The 20,500-nt window shown below is 43.3% G+C and overlaps 1 protein-coding gene and 1 long non-coding RNA gene across 2 annotated transcripts in view; both read right to left on the reverse strand.

The window, feature by feature from the left end:
* lrrk1 (leucine-rich repeat kinase 1) overlaps window positions 1–20,500 on the reverse strand; it is a 387,270-nt gene that overhangs the window by 168,416 nt on the left and 198,354 nt on the right. Inside the window, 4 exon segments of the mRNA XM_034162532.1 lie at window positions 1,157–1,351; window positions 18,515–18,652; window positions 18,735–18,874; window positions 18,995–19,192. Coding sequence (XP_034018423.1) covers window positions 1,157–1,351; window positions 18,515–18,652; window positions 18,735–18,874; window positions 18,995–19,192 — 671 coding nt within the window.
* On the reverse strand, window positions 5,356–6,237 carry LOC117522581. Its single transcript, XR_004564250.1, has 2 exons — window positions 5,632–6,237; window positions 5,356–5,575 (listed from the first exon to the last, which is right to left on the reverse strand). It is a non-coding gene; the product is annotated as an uncharacterized LOC117522581 (long non-coding RNA).

Here is a 20,500-nt window from a genome sequence, read left to right on the forward strand (position 1 = left end):
TCAGTTTTGTGGTAGACTATTATTATTATTATTATCATCATCATATTATTATTTTTCTTCAGGATTTACTGTGCACATTGTTTATCTCTCCCCACCAGTTCAGTGTTTTGTTAAAAAAAGGGAAAAGGAACAAAAAACGTGGATATTGTATGATATGGTTGTACTGTTATACTTGGTGTTGTTTTTCCACTTTTTGAAAATAAAGAATTAAACAAACAAACAAACAATCCTATAGATAACTACAAACATTGTGATATATATTTTGTTATTATGGGCCCAATATGAGAGGAGACATTCCCATTTAAGTTTTCCCTACCCCAATATTTTGCAGAAAAGCAGAAAGTCAGCTGTTGGTCAAAAAGGGTTAATAAAATCCATACTGACCACTCCCAACTTTTAAGCATCCCATTTTTGAATGTCCCAGGTTAACTCCTTTCCAAAAATGCCCATTAGAAATTTGGTAAATTCTGGGAAATACCGTAAATGGCCCCTGCTTCTTGGACTAAAACAATGTTCTTACTACAAACAATCACATCACACACACATGTGCCACGTTGTGACTGTGCCCATCCTGTCCTCATTAATACTGCGCCAGAAGTTGTGGTTTTTCCTTCATTCTGCAAGGTTTCTTGTCTCCACGTGTAGACAATGGCTCTCCTCCTATCATGCCATATCTATTGTGAACACACACTCAAACATTCTCTGTGTGTGTGCACATGCTCTAAAACATACCTTGATTTGTAGGAGGAAGTTGGGGAATTTTTTTTTTTTGGCTGCGTTTCATAACCGCAGACAATGATTGGCATATTTCATTCACAAAGCAGCACACAGATAGCTACTGGGAGAGGCCATCTATGCCATACGTCTATCATGTCAGTGAATTACCTACTGGGGTTAATGAAGTCATTATTCAGTCAATGCAGACGACCTTATTTAATTATTGGCATGTCCTGACTTGACCTCAGTATACATTTTTTGACAATGTCCAAATGTGATCCAATTCTATGGAGAATACATGACACCTTTAAGAGTTCCTACTGTGTTTAATAATAAGTTATACAGGTTCTTTGTGTCCTCAGTTTATTTTAATTTTTTAGTGGACCTCCTGGGAACATGGTGAAGTGTGATGGGGGCAAAAGGAAGCAGTGGCACTCACCTTCTCAGGCTTAGTGTCCCAACACTTGGTCATCAGGTGGTGCAGGCAGTAGAACTGAACTTCCTCCGGGCTGCCCAGCACTGGACGGATGCCTTTGGACAGTTTCTTGGCTATCTGCAGCTGGTGGTGGCCCAGTGCAGGTCTGGAGCCAGAGAGCAGCTCATAGAGCACCATACCATAGGAAAACATGTCCACCTTAAGGATGTCACAGAGGTGGTAGGGATAATTGGGAGTTGGAGATGAAAACATCAAAGTTGAATTTCATTATTTCATTTGAGATTATTATTATGAACTCCTTATTCCTTATTCCACAATCAAACACACAGAAAACCCAAAGAAAACACAAGGAAACACTGCAGGAGTCGGATGCCATAAAAACAGAATTTGACCACTGTGGTCAAAACGCACATCACTGTATAATGAACACAGAGGCTGCGCTCACAGGGGGGTCCGCATTCAGCTTGTCATTAGGGCACAAATCCGTCAAGCTGAATCCCACTGACTATGTGATCACACAGCTGCAGTGGTGGGCACAGCTAACCAAAAAGTTGGTTTCGATAACTGCTAATCCGCTAACTGGAAAGTTAGCTTTTGTGGCGCTAAACTGATAAACGATGAACAATTTAGTGGCAGCTACAGCTAACCACTTTTAGTATTGACTTGAGTGCAATGTCAGCTAATGACAAGCCAGTTTTGAGTTTAAGCATCAGTGACGCTTCTGAGTAGAATCAAAGGTGATCACAAATCCACCACAAATGAGTCAGCACTTCTGTCTTTGGGTCCCCTTCCCACTGCTGTAAGGAAGAGTCATTTACATTCAACATACACTGCCCCAGAAATGTGGCGGAACACATCAAATGCAAACCAGTTTTTACTTATGGTTTTTTTTTTAACCCAAAATGCATAAATGCATAGAACACTGCCTGAACTATTGGATGGGAGTCTAAATAGCATCCATCTCTCACACAGTCGCTATTCATTGCGCTAAATCACAGTGAAACTGAATTTTCAGTTTTGCAAATGCCTTTCTAAAAAAATTAATCCCCCAACATATTTACAAATGCACATTTATTTGTAAAAACCAACACACACATTACCGTAACTAACTTGTGTTTTTTTTTTGTTTTTTTTTTTTTACAAATAAACCAACCATCCAGTGATGAAGAGGCTTATTTTCCCATAATGCCTTTTGGCATCTGCAAGTTTTAATGTGCAAGCCTTCAAAATTAGTGCATTACTTTAAAACAAAGATATTTGTGATATTTTCACTTTGTAAAAATGACAGACTTGACATTAATATCAATAAACTGTCCAGAATGACTGTTTTTTAACTGAAACCATAAGTCAAACCTGCTTTGCTATTTATGCCTTCTGCCACACATCTCAGGCACTGTATGTTGAATGTAAATGACTTTTTTGTAGTAGGCCCCTTTTGCTGGGGTGGGATTGAGCTCAGCTCCTCACAGCTGCCTAACAGCTGGAAAACATATAACAGACATGAACATGTATGATTTTAGGGTTTACAAATGTTTGTGACTGTTCAGCTTTACTAACTATGCCAGTAAAAAAACAGCGGACTAAAAGTTAGTGAAACAAAATTTAGCGGAAAGTAATTGGTCCACTGATGGTTTTCAAAGTTAGCTGAAAAGCTAATCTGCTGACAAAAAAGTTAACTTCGCTAATTAGCGGCTAGTGGATTAGCGGAATTGTGCCCACCACCGCACAGCTGTGATTACATACACATCTGCATTTTTTTTTTTTTTTTTTTTTACATTTGTTGATACTAGTGATTGCTTGTGTCTTTTTACCGCTCCACCATGGAGAGCATTCTCACATACTGCCTCTGTACATGGTTTGCCAGCTACACAAACAGGGAAGAGCTCCAAATGGTTAACAAAATGGCAGAAAAGATCACTGAGTGCCCTCTACCCACCCTGGGGGACCTTCATGGCTCTGACTGTCTCAGGAGAGCCAACACCATGCTAAAGGACTCATCACACCCAGGCTGCTGTCATCAGGCAGATGGAACAGAGCCATTAAAGCAAGAACAGATAGATTGAAAAACAGTTTCTACCCAACTGCTTTTAGAGCTTTGAATGCCACTAGAACCAAATAGCCAGGACAAACAGCACACTTGAAATGAGTGCAACATTTTTTTATATGCAATATCCACTGCCACTGAAATATCCACAGTTTTGTACATACTTTTCAGTTTTTTTTTATATGTAATCTCTTTTGTGCTACTACGTACGTACTTGTCATTTTTTTCTTTTCTTTTTTTTTCCTTTTGCACTCTGGACATATTTCATTCCGTTAAATTTTATATTTATTTAATTTTCTTCCCCAGACTTTTCTAGTCTGTGTGTGGTTCATTCAGGAAAGGCTTGCACCATACCTTTCGTTGTACCTGTTACAATGACAATAACAAAATCTGTATCTGTTCCACGCATACGCCGAACCACGACGCTGCTACATTTACACATTCCTCAACGTACGTAGTCATGGCGCTGCTATGTTTGTATATTTGTTCCGTACATTGAGTCACGGTACTACTACATTTATACATTCCTCATGTATGCACAGCCATGGTGCTGCTATGTTCATAAATTCCTCGCGTACGTCGAACCATAGCACTGCTATGTTTATACATTGCTCAATGTACATGAGGAATGTTTAAACATATGGGATGATGTGTTGATTGCGACCTGGTGAAAATTTAGTCTGACTGTCATTTAAAATTTGCACAATGATCCATCCAAGTCAGAAAAACAGCAGAAAGATGAGCTGTAGCTTGGTGATGCCTGGCTCCGGTGGGTTTGCCCAGCAGCAGTTGTCATGGCAATCAGCTAATGAAGCTGTGTGCATATTACCGTAATCACCACGTGATTTAAAAAAAAATGCTTGCTTTATGTTTCTGATGGTTTTTACAAGGTGTACATGTACCTGATTTGCTTGCGTTTGTGTGACACTCACTGGTCCATCAATGTGCTAAATAAATACCCAGGACTTTGGACCAGGTCTATGATATGGCTCTGTGGTTTGAAATGATATACACTGACTGTACTACAGCAACCATTTGTTTCAAAAGATTTGGACTGAACATGCAAACACACCATGTCTGTCACAGCGTGGTATTAGAACTGAAGGTCACCACGGATGGAAAACATGCCACAGCTCTCTCAAGTCTGGTTTATTCTAGCTTCTGTGCATTTATCTCATCCTTCAAACATATCTGAGTCCCAAACATCAATGTTCCTGTCTATGAAAGGTGTCAGAGTGGCTGAGGCGCCCTGTACAAAATGTCCAAACGGAATGCTGAGTGAAGCCAAAACCCAAGTGGGGGTAGGGGTGTATGTAGTGGGGGTGTATGTGTATATTTGAGCCTGTATAGATAATTCTGACCCTGTGTGAATTACAGAGATCCAAAATAAATTCAAACGTGCACCCAATTCTTATTTTTAGTCATTAATGATGTTTGCTATACAATCATTCCATCCTGCTCCATGAGGAATGTATTTTGGAACAGCTTAAAGGTAACTATTTTTATGTTTTAATAGCTTGGTAAAACAAATGCATGTTCATTTCTAGCTGTAAAAGTATGTTTATGATAGATTTACCATCTTGTTAATGGATCAGATGAGGCGCAGTCTGTGCACGCTGATGCAACAACTGGCACCCAAGACGAGCAAGAGTGATTTTACAATCACCGGACAAACACAAAGTTAAAGGTTGGATCACGGAGTCAAAGTGGCTGTGTGCAGAAGAAATAAAGCCAGTGAAGCTGCGGATGGAAAGGAAGCCAACAAGGAAGAGCACAGAGCTGTCCAGGAACACAGAACGAGAGCACACAAAAGAGCGATTTTGCAGACATCACACAAAGTTAAAATTTGGATCATGGTGACTGTAAACAGTTGAAAAAATAAATAATTTTTTTTCTGAAAGTGATCCACAGTTGCGGCAACAGCAGTATATAATTAAAGCAGCCACCTCATTCTGGTGTCTTTTTTGTGGTCAGAGAGAGCTGGGTGAATGCACAGAACTGCTGCATTTGACTCTGGAACACAGGTGAACAGCAGCCTGGCGCACGGCGCACACCAGCCAGTGTCGGGCCAAAGTAGTTATCCCTGTAAGAATTTGTATCCCCTGGCGTGGGAGCGTGTACTCACAGGGTGCAGCGTCTTTTTTTTGGACTGCATTTAAAAAAATGTGACATCTTGAATGGATGCTGTGAATTGAACCCACACTTTAAAGAGACCAGGTGTGGGAGGGCCGGATGTATGGACCAAACCCATGTCTAAATGTGCACCAACATTGCAGTATCATGGTGCTACATGGACCATATGTGGCTTGACGTGGATCATATGCGGTGACACGAGCCACTCAAGGCTGGACGGCACTCAAATGACAGGTCAGTTGTGGCTCACTAGAGGCTGATACCTGGCACATGTTAGGTACAGAGAGGCACATAGAGGCACCTTAGTAGTGGATACATGACGGCTTAAAACGTGGACTATTCTTCAAATAATCACTGACAAACCCATGCGTGGTTCATTATTCATGACTTATTATTCGGTGAGACCGAGGCTTTGCAACCACAACTGTATGTATAGTCCTGGACCCAACGAATAATGAAGGACGAATAATGAGCCACGTATCATGTTTTTGTTATGAGTCCAGTTATTCAACAAACGTGGGAGAATAGTGGCTCTGAGATGCTCTTAGAGGCAGATTATTCGGCTAACGAGGCTTATCTCTGAACATGGTGCTAATTTCAAGAAGTTCAAAATTTATCAACAACAGTGTGGAGCGGTTTGTATACAACTGGCGTGCCCAACCAATCACGGGCTGAGTTCCAGTCGATCGCATGAAAAAAAAAAAATAAATCTGTCACTGTACTCGAGAGGATTTAGTGCTGCTATAACGGACTGATGCAGCAGGTGGCAGGAATGCATCAACAAGGATGCTGGCTGCTGTTAAACGCCAGCGTAGAAGAAGAGCTCTTCTTCTATGGTGGATAAGAAAAATTATAATTTTCTTCCGAGATTATTTTTTCATTTATTCAAATGGCAAAGCCATCTGTCTTATCTGCAATGTAAATGTAACTCTACTGAAGAAAGGGAATTTGGAGTGGCATTTCAGACAATTCACAAGAAATACGATGCTAAATTCTAACGCTAACCCGGCTAAATCCCCTCTGCTCGCTCGAAAAGTCCAGGAATTGAAAAGTCGGTGAGCAGCACAATGATTCATGGTCCATAAATATGAAGAGTGATGAATGTGATGAACAAGATTACAGTGTTCTGTTCGGGCCAGGAGTCTGAGGACGTATTTATTCTGTTTGCAGCTGGAGGAGACGCACATGTGCTGCACACAGATGTTAGGTGGCTCAGCAGAGATAAATTTCTGGACGGCTGGACTGAGGCCTGGAAAAAAAAAAAAAAAAAACAAAAAAAAAAACGCTGGTGTGCTATGGTGGCTGCTGGATCACTGTATTATGTTACTAAGCCTGTCAAAAGGGGGAATAGATATAAGCGTAAAGATTATTGAATTTATCAGAGCAGTAAATTGATCAGTCCATGTGAACACCGCACAGATCACTGCTGCTGCGTTCATGTACTGTCGGAAATTACAGACTGTTTGCTTGGATTTTTTTATGTGGGTGGGGGGTCTGCTTCACTGGGCTCAGGCACCTTATATAGGCCAGAATTAATCTTTTGTGTGGATACAATTATTATTATTATTTTTTTTTACCCAAAATAAAACAAAACCATGCTCTTGCCACAAGCAACTGCTGAGTCTGAAACAAAAAAGTCCTGTAATTTCCAACGGTGCCTGAACGCAGCAGCATTCTGCATGACGTTCACATGGACTGATCAATTTACTGCTCTGATGATATATTCAGTCATCTTTACACTTATCACATTACCCCTTTTGACAGTTTTGTGTTATAAATCAAAATATATGGCTTAAGACGCATTTACACATAAGCAAGATGCGTTACGAATGTCATATTTGCATCATTCCTGACATTCTTAATATGACTTAACTGTGCATCCTGCGCCTTTCAGTCCAGCCCTTTCTGGAACAGTCTTCTGCCTGAAATTAAAGAATTTCTGAAATGTTCAAACCATGCTGAATACGCATGCACAGCTTTTGGATTTAATAGCAAATTTAAAAGCAAATTACATGTGCTACCAAGCAGGTTGCAACACTGTGACCTGCAGAACTTTCCACACATGGACACCGAACTTAAGCACCAGGACAAAGACCGTGGAGCCCAAGAGTCCACGTTATGATGATCATTGTGCAGAGCATCTTGTCAGAATTTGACAGATGCTTTGCATCCAAAGAGCCTGTTGTCAGTTTTCTCTGTTTTTCATTTGGGGAAAATATAGATGTGGACTGTATATTGTCCAAAGTGGCATCACTCTTCAACCTGGATCCTCACACTGAAAAATGACATTAAGCTCAAATCCAGAGCAACACCTGACATGAATGTCCAAATCTGGAATCTAATGCAGACAGAGAGCCTGAGTGCCTGCTTACGGCTGCTCTCAGCTCTTACTGTCCGGACTATGAGAGACCAGCTTCCTCCTCTCAGTGCCAGAAGTCCCACTAAAGTAGGGAACAACTTTTCCAACTTGAGGGCAGTCCTAGGCCTACTTGTGCTTATTCTTTTCCACCATGCACATTTACTTCAATAATGCATTATTATTGTTAAAACCTGCCAGAAAAATGTGTTATTATATTGGTGCACAATATATTGCGGCTACGCTGTGGCGTTCGATATGGCTTGGTAGAGCTTGATACACTGTCAACTTTAAAAGTAGATCTCGGTTCAAAAAAGGCTGGGCACCCCTGGTATACGAGGTACTATGAGGACAAACAAGGATTTTAGAGGAGGCTGTTAAAAGCCCATTATTCGAGCACCTGGCGGCTGCGAGTACTGTGAGTCACTCTGACATCAACTCAGGGCATGAATGAATAAACATAATTTTTGGGCCAAAAGTACATCCCCATTTGTTTTTGAGCTTCTGCGTATCATGTGTGCCTTTTGTGAAGCAGATAGAAAAATACTGAAAAATGAGCTTCTTTTAATCTTACAGCATATAAATGTGAAAACTCACAAGCTCTGACCCTAAAATAAAAATATGATAGTTTAATTTGGGAGAAAAATTAACCCTGAGACTATGCAAGGACTATTTACAGAAACCTAAGTCATGGAGGGATGGCTTTATCAAATTTTAAGTTCTACTAGTGGGCTGGTTGTCTCATATTAATAAGTGTGTATGTTTGCTATGCACCAAACTTAGTATGGTGACTGAGGGCACCAAGGGGGAGGTCACTGGGGCCCTTAGGTTGAAAGCATAAGGTTAGCTTTTATATATTAGAACATGACCCGCCCACTGCAGCCCTTATTTACACAGTTCACGTGGTACTAAGGTCAGGTAGCAAACATCACACTTTACTTACTACATTAGTAGCGTCTGGCTGGGGTGCACTTTAATTTCAATCCAAACGGGCCAGTGCATGCTGCGTGCAAGTTTAGGCGTACATTTTTTTAATTAAAATGTACCTGCTATGTACGGCATGCCAGAGCATTGCAGTGATATGACATGTTATCACCTCTTATCATCATTCACTTGAGTCTCATGAATGTCACAAATTGCTCTATGAAAATTAATGATGACAACATACACACAATGCAACCTGCTACATCTTAACTAAAGTGACATGAAATATACAATGACATTGCTAAAGTTCATCTATATTACCCGTGTGTAGAACGGGTAACTCAACTAGTATATCAATAAATAAGCCACTGGAGTTTTGATGAGGGCTCATGTATGTTTGTTTCTCTGCTCACCATCAGAGGTGAAATGTGACTGTTGTGTACTCCTGTAGTTCACAATGACTTTACTGCTGCTTTTTTATGTGTGCAAAATGTCAATAAATAAAACACTTTTCTTGTAATATCTCTGCAGCTTGTGAGATAATCTAAAAAACTCCAACTGATCAGCACATAGTTTGCCATCATAAAATTACCTGAAGGCTTCGGAAAGACACTTTCCAATATATTTCTTTCATAATTTGAAGTTATACATCAGCGTGGGTGTGCCTCAGCTGTTCATTTATTGTCTGTACACAGAGACGAAACCATGTTGTGGGCCAAAAGAGCAAAGAGTGAAAATAGGCGAGGTGATATCTGGCTACCGTCAGCTTGATGAGATCAAACAGGAAACGTGCGTGCAGCTGATGGACGGATGGCTGGACGAGGACAGCAAACAGAAATAAACTGCTGTGGAAAAAAACAGACCTTTATCACACATTATTGATTCAGATGCTCAAACTATCAAACGTACTTTTTTGTCGGTTTACACATGACGTGACAAACACCAGTGACATCAGACGAGATGTGACAGGGATCTTCTAATTGTATAAAGTAGTCGTGACTGTGTCCTGATAGTATCCCCTGAGTGACACACTGATGTAAAAAAACTAGTACGGACACTCAGGAGGTCCTACATGTAGGCGTGTCCTTGCTCGCTCACAGTGGTGTTTCCCCGTGTTTCCTCCTGATAATATGACATAACGTTCACCGATGTTATCGCCGTACAGGCCGTTACTAACACTGGGTTATTTTCTACCGTTTGCCATGAAAGCCAACATATGGTTCTCATCAGACAGGCAGCGAGAGGAAGCAGCTGATCAAAACAGCCTGTTAGCGATAAATCAAAGCAAAGCCATCGTTTTTGCACAATGTGGGGCTGAAAAAACAGAACAGATCAACAGGAGTACAGGAATACACGGGCCTGCATAAACTACTGGAGTACTAAAGAGATCACCCACTAGGATCAATTCAACCCAGGTCAGGATCAGTCAGGATACAAGGGGAAACCAAGACATAGGGACATAAGAAACCTCAATCTGACAGTCCTCAGCAAGAAATGACAAAAATAAGGAAAATGACAAGTCCAGTCTAGGAGCATGCTCCTTTGCTGCGCTCTGCCACATCCATGAGACACGGACCCATTCTGGATCCTGGATAGCAACCAACCAGGCAACCAACAATCTCCACATGTCCAAAATAATTGTCAATCTGCCACAGTCAGGTGAAGGATGGACGTGTCCTTGGTCTTGTTTGGCTTCCTCCACACACTGGGGTCCTCGACACTCAGACACCTATGCCATTGACCATGCCCAGAAACACACCCCACACTGGCAAAATGTCGAAGCCAACAATTCCTCACAATGCCAGTGATGCTCCTCATCTTAGTCTAATTTACAAATAATATCATCTTTTGAGGGAGAGCTACAGTACACAGGCACCAGTGGGGACAGAGCTGCTGTCTCCACAACTCCTCAAGAGCAGTGTCAGGATAAGGGCCAAGGTCTGGCCTGCATTTAATGTCTGTTTGCATCATCATTGACACAGCTTCATGTGAAATTAGGTTTGACTGGGTTTCTTGATGGGTAATCTGTCTCTGTTCAACTCTACTATGAAGCGGTGGTGGTGATGCGACACATAAAAGTTGCACGATGCACAGTTTCTAAATCACAGCCAGAGAAACCCATAATTCCTTAACCAACTGAGTTAATTCACTTCCATCGTGCTTTTTTTTGTTGTTGTTTTGGATGTCCGCATCCACCAACATGGACACCGCAGACAAACGTCAGAAATGGAGCATTTCTTCATGAATGTTATGGATGGATGCACACCCAAGGTTCTTGAGGCTGGTCCTCTCATCAAATGTGAGCCACCAAATGATTATGAGATGACATAGACCTTGAAACAGCTGAAAGAGGTCAGCAAAGCTCCAGAGATCTGTGGTATTGGAGCTGAGCTCCTTCAAGCGGGTGGAGATGCTGTTCTCCAGGCATTGCAAACACTCCTGTTTCAGTCAGGGAGATGGGTATCCCATCCATCCCTAAAAGGCCCTTCAGATCACATCTACGACACGCTCAAGCTGTCACGTCCGGAGGCGGAGGGTCTTTCAGATCACCCACAGCGTGCTGTGAATGCTGCCAGCATGTGCAGAAAATGGGCGGAGTTCTATTTGTGTTCTGGAGGCTGAATTTGAGAAAGAGAGATAGCAGCTGGTCAGAGAGAGAGAGAGAGAGAGAGAGAGAGAGAGAGAGAGAGAGAGAGAGAGAGAGAGAGAGAGAGAGAATTTGAATTTTAAAACACAGCTTTATTCACAACAATTGAGTTAAATCACTTCCTCACTTCCATCGTGCTGTTTTTTTTTTGACAGGCATCAGAAATGGAGCACCAAGCTCCCATTTTGCACAGATGAGAGAACATCATTTATGCACCATGTGTCTCTGAAGGTGTCCATGTTATCAGTAAGAGCATAAAACTGGTCCACTCTGATCCGGGCTGCCAAGAGTCCCTTCAGCATAAACTCAGGGTCCACTGACCCCTGAGCTAAAACACAGTTTTTCCGAGTCTTCCAAATGGCCAACTTGGCGAGTCCACAAAGCAGGTTAATTAAAACATGCAACCTCCTGGATTGTGCGCGATATTTCAGACAAAAAAATAAACAAGTCCATAGTGAACAACAACCCAAACCCACGAAACCACCTCCCCAACAACCCAAACAGCCCTGACAACCGGTGACACTGTGCAAAAACATGGTGAACAGTTTCCCTAAGTGGACAAAAAGGAGAAACCCCATCAACCCCTGGATCCAGGTGCGCCAGATACCCATTTGTAGCCAGAAGCCCATGTACAATCCTCCACTGGAGGTCCCCCGTGCGTTTGTCAACCGGGGGTTTGTACAGGCTTTGCCAGCACCCCACAGGAGACAAGGCGGCACCAAAAAACTCTGACCACTTTGACGCTGCCAATCCTGCCAAAAAGCTTAAGTGTAACACTTTGACACAGGTAAAATAGACAGCTGTCTTGCCGATACTTTCAAACCCTCTCAGAAAAGGTGACCTGAAAGACAGCAGAGCCCGCTGCTCCTCCTGCCACGCCCCCACAGCAGGCAAGACAGTCAGAGAGGGGTACTCACATTCATCATCCCACTGGTCAGACAGAGTACGGTTCTCAGCAAATGCTCTGTGAGGCCCTGGCAGGGAAGCACAAACCTCCTCCACCACCCTGAGCAGCATCCTGGAGGGCTGAACTCCCGCCGACTCTGCCAGCCTCTCAACAGACGTGCGCAGTAGATTGCCCAATTTGGTACACCCCGCCTCCCTCAGGCGGGGCCGCAGAGTGGCAGATGACAAACCAGGAGAGCTAACAAAGTCATTGAAGAAAAGAGGCTCCTCAAGCAGCCACATCCCTGGTGTGCCTAAGTTGTGCCTGTGCAGAGAGAGGATCTGCCATGCCTGGAAAACTGACTGGTAAAAAGCCGAGGTGCGTGTCCCGATGACGTCCCGCTGATGCAGCGAGAACAGATGTTTGTCATACCCAAGATCAGCCTCCCTCCTCAGCAGGACACGTGCTGTATCCTGCCAGTTCAATCCTAAGGTATACAACAGTCTCTGAGCAGCCTGCAACCTGAAGGTCGACACCCGAGCAGAAATGTCCACCAACCCCTGTCCTCCTTCATGAAGTGGCATGTACAACACGGGAGCTCTGATCCAGTGATGGCCTGACCAGAAAAAGTCCACCAGAAACCACTGCAACTGCTCAATAAAGCCCCGTGGTGGAGGGAGGACAGACAGTCTGTGCCACAGTGCCGAAGCGATCAAGTTATTCGCGACAAGAACCTGCCCCCTGTAGGACATCTGGGTCAGCAACTATTGCCATTTGGACAGTCTGGCACACACCTTCTCCACCAAGCCCTCCCAATTCCTCCGACGATACCCATCCGTCCCCAGAAACACACCCAGAACTTTCAAACCCTCCACTACCCACCGCAGACCATGTGGAAGACAGGAAGCAGCCCCTTCCTGCCATCTCCCCATCAGGACAGCCTCACTCTTCTTCCAGTTCACTCTTGCAGAGGTCCCCATCTCATAGAGCCGTAAACTATCTAATAACCCATCAATGTCTGCCTGATTTGTGACAAAAACCATGATGTCATCTGCATAAGCAGAGAGCACCAGGGGAGAAGAATGTTGAAAACCTGGCAAAACAAGGCCAGACAGCCTGACTCTAAGGCAGGGGTGGGCAACGAGGGCCGAGACACTGCAGGTTTTCCTTGCAACCAATCACCTCAGCAGGTGGGTTGCTGATGAGCTTCTACCTTGAACATAAACACCTGGTCGTCTTGAAATTACCTGCTGAAACACCTGATCATTAATGAAATCACCTGCTGAGGTGACTGGTAGCAAGGAAAACCTGCAGTGCTTTGGCCCTTCATGGCACATGATTGCCCACCCCTGCTCTAAGGCGACACAAGAGTGGCTCAATGGCTAAAGAGTGCAGCTGACCTGAGATGGGGCAGCCCTGTCTCCGCGTTACGTGGACTGGGCAGCTCAACCCTCCCCCAACCTTAACTAAACATGAAGCCCCATTATACAAAACCCCAACAAATAAAACAACCCCCTCACCAAAGGCAAACGCCCTCAAAGTGGAAAACAAAAACCTGTGATGAACTCGATCAAATGCCTTCTCGTGATCAAGTGACACAAACCCGCAAACCAAATCCCCAGTATTGCACAGATCAAACAAATCCCCCATCAAAAAAAGGTTGTCCATCATAGTCCTATCGGGCACACAATAGGACTGGTCCTTTGAACGATAAAATCCAAGACACCTTTTAACCTATTAGCCAGTACCCTAGAAAAGAGTTTTTAATCTGCACAGAGAAGTGCAACCAGTCTCCAGTTCTGCAATCGGGTAAAATCCCCTTTCATAGGCAGGAGGGACAGAACAGCACAGCGACAAGAAGTGGGCAAGCAGCCCGCCGTGATGCTCTCCCGCAACACCTCCAGAAGATCAGCTCCAAGGAGGCCCCAGAAGTGTACATAAAATCCACTGGCAGTCTGTCGATTCACGGAGCTTTCCCAGATGTCATCTGCCGCACCGCCATTGTCAGTTCATCCAGCGTGATGGGGGAGTCCAAGGCCTCTCACTCTGAGGCCACCAGCTGGGGGATTTCTCAGAAGGTCAGTAGCACAGGCCCCGTCACAGTCCTCAGCACCGTAGAGAGCCGAGCAGAAGTCCATAGCATGTCTCCGCATCTCTGCTCAATCACTAATCACCCATCCGTCAGTAAGGCGAAGACAGGTCACCTTCTGATGAGAGGTCCTCTTCTCCAGACTGAAGAAGAAGGAACTGGGTGCATCCATGTCTTTGATGTTTGCAAAACGAGCCCTCACCATCGCCCCTTTCACCCTCTCATGTAACAGGGCACCCAGCTCCACCCTCTTCCCCTGCAGCAGACCATTCTGGTCGGGAGCCCCAGCTGTATGTAGGTTGGCCTGAATGTCCATAATGTCCTTCTCGAGTGTTGCCATGGCTACCTTAACCCTAGCTGTAGAGTAGGAAGTGTATTGTTGACACAAAACCGAATCTGAGTTTTGCCGGACTCCCAAAACTGGCTCACTGTCCCAAATGTCCCCCTCCTACCCCTCCAGAAACCCCAAAAAGATTCAAATAAATCACAAAATGCCCTGTCGTTCAAAAGTTTGGTGTTGAACTTCCAATAAGTGTTGAACCTCTGAGTGTGTGAGTGGAATATTTCTGTGGTGATTGGTTTTCTAAAAACTCCCATTTAAGAAATAAGTTGTTTACTGTCACTACTACATGTGGATTTACTCAGGTTATTAATGAACCAACAAGAATACATGTTAATAATGATGGTAACAGAATATCAACATGTATTGATCATATTTTTACCAATTCTCCTGAGCGGTGTAGTAAAGCAATTTCCGTTCCCATTGGCTGCAGTGATCATAACCTGAATATGATTGTATTGGCCACGATGGTAGGTGGACCTGGACCCACAGTAATACTCAAAAGGTCATATAAAATGTTTAATGATGTGAAATTTGTTGATGATGTGAAACCAATCTGTTAGTCTGAGGTGTTATCTATTCATAATCCTGAAATTGCACTTGCAAGATTTAATAGTTTATTCATGCCTTTAGAGAAATTCATGCTCCTTTGAGGATGTCTACTGTCAGGAACACCATAACAAAGCCAGTAGATATTGTTAATCATGTTAATGATTACTTTATTAGCAAACTAGATAAATTAAGAGAAAATATGTCTAATTTGAGTAATATTAAATAGTATTTACTGATAAGAAATAAAATTATGAAGAAAAAAAAACATCAGGTTTAAATATGAAGAAGTAAGTACAAATAAGGTAAAGGATTATTTGAAATCCTGTAAAGACAAACCCCCGGGTGTTGACAGTCTTGACAGTAGGCTTCTCAGACTAGCAGCCGATAGGATCGCTGCTGTTTTAGCCCATGTAATAAACCTCAGTTTTGCCTGCAACACATGACTGCAAGCGTGGAAACAGGCTAAAATTTTTCCACTACTGATAAATAAGAAAATTCCTTTCTCGACTTCAAACAGTCGACCAATAAGTATTCTACCTGTGTTCGGAAAAATCACGGACTCTACTGTATACGAGCAAATAAGCGCTTATTCAGGTTTGATCAGACATGATTGATCAGGTCGACAGCGACGGTGCTCTTAAAGTCACATCACTTATTCAGGTTTGATCAGACCTGATCGTGGTTGACTGGCGCTTTTAAAGTTTAAATTGTCATAGCGCTTCTGTCTGACCAGATGTGATCAGAGCACAACAGGGGTGTCGCAGACCGAACGGTCCCCCCAAAATTCGGTCCACCTGCCTTCACTGCGCATGCGTTTTTTCGGACCACAGCAGCATGTCTGAGAGAGACTGTCTTCACCCAAAGCAATCAAATGGTTTAATGGGATTATTAACCATCAGATGATAAAGGTAAAACATCTTAAATCATTCTAAAGTCAGTTTTAAGCAGAGACTTGGCGGAAATCCATGACGCTTTGAAATGACTGACGCGGGGTGACAGCATCAGCTAGCAGGTCATGTAGCTGCGGCACTCTGATCACTTCCTCCATCTCTTATGATGAAATAATGTTGAATTTATGTGGAAATGATTGTCGTACAAAAGCTTCAGATATCTGTCGCTGAGATAGATGATGACTGGAGTGCAGTTTGCAGTAGAAATGAGGTGTTAGTCTGTGAACTGCGGCTAATGACGCATGCGCAGTGACGGCAGGGCGGACCGATTTTTAGGTGGGACCATTCAGTGGGCGACACCGGCATCCTCTGAGAAAACGCACCTGGAACAGAAAAACCACACAGAGACTTGTTTTAAAATGCTATGTTTCTTGTTAGCATTCGAGAGAGAGACAGAGAGAGAGAGCGTTAGACAGACAGCGCGACAGAGACAGACAGAGAGAGAGAGCAAGAGAGAGACAGAGCGACAATTTGTTTCACAATTTTTTGCATCCCCTGTGAGTAGCCCTCAGCATACTGCTGCATAGGGAGCAAAAACTCGGCGTAGAAAGCTGCTTAAACTGGACGTAAAGCTGCTTAACTTGGTGTACTGCAATACGCAACTCTACATTTGCGCCGGTGTGAAAGGAGCTTAAATAAGGCTCAAAACCATACGGCTGTGTCCACTGCTTATTCAGACACACGTTCAGACTGGACTTAAAAAAAAAAGCGCTACACTAGAAAAAAAAAATTGTCCGAAAACAGCTCGACCTCCGCTGAGTTTACAACTGATTTTGGGCTTGAATCAGCAGGTCCCATTCTTGTGATGATGCAGCAAAAATATGGCCAATATGGCTGAGGGCTGAAACAATGTGCAGGCTTCAGACAGCTGTTGTTTATCCTTCACCTGCGCACTTATCGACTTTTATTGTTCAGGATTTTTTAAAATATCAACATTTCATCATTTTTAGTGATTATTTGTGCATATTTTTTGGTGTCACCTACACTTTAAGATGCATTTATTCTCCCTCTCTTATGGCTAGCATACTTGCATAGTATGGTACTATGCTTCCTATCCTTTTAAATTAATTTAATTAGCAATGGAATGGGTCTCTGCCTCAACTTTATCTAAATCCTGGGCCTGTTCGTGAAGGTTAGGGCTAGCGGCCAGCGATCACCTTAATATTTTCTCTGCCTTCCTGTTGATTTACTGCTGATGAATTATACTTTAAGGGCAGTTTTTCTGGCCATGAGATGCCATGCCTGAAGCTGATGCAGCACACTGCAGCCTGCATTTGGAATGAACTCTGCCGGGGGAACAGGCCTACTAATGGCACACACCAACCTTCATTTATATAAAAACATGTTCTGTCTCCTCTCATCTTTCCAGAGACCACGTTACACAGTCTGCATGCAGGAGCTGGAATCCGGGCAGGTGCAGAGCGCTGTCGGGGATATGTTCACTGAACCGGGCTTCAGTGTAACATAATGCAGTGGATCTGCCAAAGTCTGAGTTTTTCCTGTTGAGGAGCAGCAATTCATCCATCTTGTTCGACAGAGGGCGTACGTTGATGAGGTGTATGGATGAGAGCGCAGTGTGTAATCCCCATTGCCTCAATTCCACAAGCTCACCCGTTTGCTTCCCCCGCTAGTGTTTCCTGTAAAGGCCATACAGAGCTGCTCCTGCTCCAACAAAAACATCTGTAAAACTCCCCGGTTCAGTGAAAACTGGCGAAAAAGTTCCAACAAATGACAGCCCAATGTTTATGAGCTCTTCCCTAGTGTAACAGACCAAGTGCAAGTGCAAGTGCAACCCCCCCACAAAACGCACAAAGTACGAGTGTGCAGTACCGAGGTGGCCATCCGCGGCACCATCTTGTTATCAAATTCCAGACAAACAGCTGCTGGGCCACCAACCTGAGATAAGATAGTGGCAGTTGACAAGGAGCAGAAGAGGTCATCTGTGATCAATGCAGAAATTCCAAGTGACAACACCATCAGACAAAAAGAGCAGGAAACGATGGAGAAGTACCAAGGATTGAAGGAATAACTGGTAAAGAGGACGCAGAGGTCCCGGTGGTAATCACAGTTTTCTGGGCTGTGACCACCAAACTGGAAGAGTGGCTTCAGATACAACATTTGAGGTCTCTGTCCAGAAGACTGCGGTCCAAAGAACAGCTAAGACACTGCAAGGACACTTAAACTCCCAGCTTTCCTTTGTGTGATTGTACCACAAATTTAAAGGATTCTATTCAAGACCCAAACAATCTATATTAATCGACAAGTTGTCGATATGAACAGATTCATTACCTTTGAATGAATTACGCCCCGCCCCAAAAAAAACACCAAAATGATGCACTTTGATTGAGACAAAATAAATATTTGTGTTGTTGAGATCATTTTTTTTCTATACTGCTTCTGGTGAAAACATGCACTGCAATAAGAGACTAACACCTTGTACCTTTTCATCGTACACAATGCCAGGTCGGATCTCGGGAGCCTGGTACCCCGGAGTGCCCTCGACCCCTAATGCTCCCTCATGGAAGGATTGCCGAGAAATGCCGTAATCAGAGAGCTTAATGTTGATGACATCCTGTGGCTGAAGAAAGGGAAGATGAATGAGTTAAAAAAAAGACCACGCCCTGTGGGTGTGATGGGTTTGAGGAGATTTACACACAGACCTCCAGAGACCACACCAAAATGTTGTCAGATTTGAGGTCACAAAAAATGATGTTCTTCCTGTGAAGGTACGCCAACCCTGCTGCAATCTGATAGGCTCCTTTGAAGGTTAGCATGTGGCCAAGAGGCATGTGCCTGGAGCCTGCAGAGGTAAAATGACAACGTCAGGTTCAATCAACTCATGTCAAGAAAAACCCCCAAACTATCATTCAGCAGGAAGAAGACTAACAGCAGCCTTTTTTATGTGTCTGGCTCTACATGCCTTTCTGCTTCTCCTCCAGCACAGTGTTGAGGCTGCCCAGGGGGGCTAACTGCAGAGCGAAGCACAGCGGCCGGATGCTGATGCCCACCAGAGACACGATGCACGGATGCTGCAGCAAGTGCAACATGCTGGACTCCTGGCGAAACTCTGAGAACCTGCGGCAGATGTCTGCTGACTGCAAGTGTTTCAACATGGTGTCTGAAAGAAGCACAGAGCAAGGACAGCAACTACAGTCAGGCAGAACACACCACACTCATACATTTTATCAGTGGTGGGCACAGTTCCGCTAATCCTCTAACCTCTAATTCGCGAAGCTAACTTTTTTAATAGTGGATTAGCTTTTCAGCAGACCAATTAGCTTCCGCTAACTTTTAAACCGCTAACGTTTTTTCGCTGGCATAATAAGTAAAGCCAAACGGTCAAAAACATTTGTAAACCCTAAAATCACATGTTAATTCCTGTCTGTTCTGCAGCAGTCAGGCAACTGTGAGGAGCTAAGCTTCTACCCCAGCAGAAGGGGCCTGGTTGCCTGGTTACTACAAAGAAAAAAAAAGTCATCTACATTCACAGCATACGGAGCCCCAGACATGGGCAAAAGGCATAAAATGAAAATCAAGTTTGACTTATGGTTTGATTTAAACATTAAACTAATTCCAGGCAGTTTATTGATGTGAATGTTAACTTTTTACAAAGTGAAAATATCACAAATATCTTTTAGTTAATTCTGAATGTTTGAGCATTACAATTCACAGATGCCAAAAGGCATTATGGGAAATTGAGCATCGTCATCACTGGTTGGTTGGTTGTATATATATAAAAAAAAAACAACAACTCACAAGTTACTGTAACGTGTTGGTTTTTTACAAATAAATCTGTATTTATAAATATGTATTTTTTTTCATTTGTAAAAAAAGGCACTTTCAAAACTGAAAATTCTGTTTAAATGTGATGCAAGAGCACATCCAAAATACATAGAACAATGCCATCTACTGGATGGCAGTGTAAATAGCATCCAACTGTCATGTGGTTGCCATTCGGTGCACTCCTGTATGTCACCAACCATCATGAGTGGAAGATCATCGACCATCTCAGTGACTGCAGATTCCGTAGGGTGTTACGAGCTGAACCCATTGACCACCATCATCAACATGACAATAATTGAGACACCTTTCATGACAAAAGCACCCCAGTTTGTTGGGAACTCCAGATGTTCACATGTAGTGTGCAAGTGTCTGGAAGACAAACCAACTGCCCTGCCCTGTCCATGCATCCTGTGTCCAGGATGCATGGACAAAGGTGTCTCTGAATATGTGTGGGCACATTTGGGGTTGTTTAAAATGAAATAAAAAGGCACTACACAGGCATGTTGTTCCCATCAGTTGTTCCAATTTTAAGACACTTTTTTAAAACTATGCTCATGTGTTGCATGTAAAAATGTTCACAAGAATCCCATCTTTCAGAATGTGTTGGATATACAGTATTTGTCTACAATAGTGTATGACAAAA

Source organism: Thalassophryne amazonica, chromosome 2, assembly GCF_902500255.1.
Source record: "Thalassophryne amazonica chromosome 2, fThaAma1.1, whole genome shotgun sequence".
In the NCBI taxonomy this organism is placed as follows: Eukaryota; Metazoa; Chordata; class Actinopteri; order Batrachoidiformes; family Batrachoididae; genus Thalassophryne; species Thalassophryne amazonica.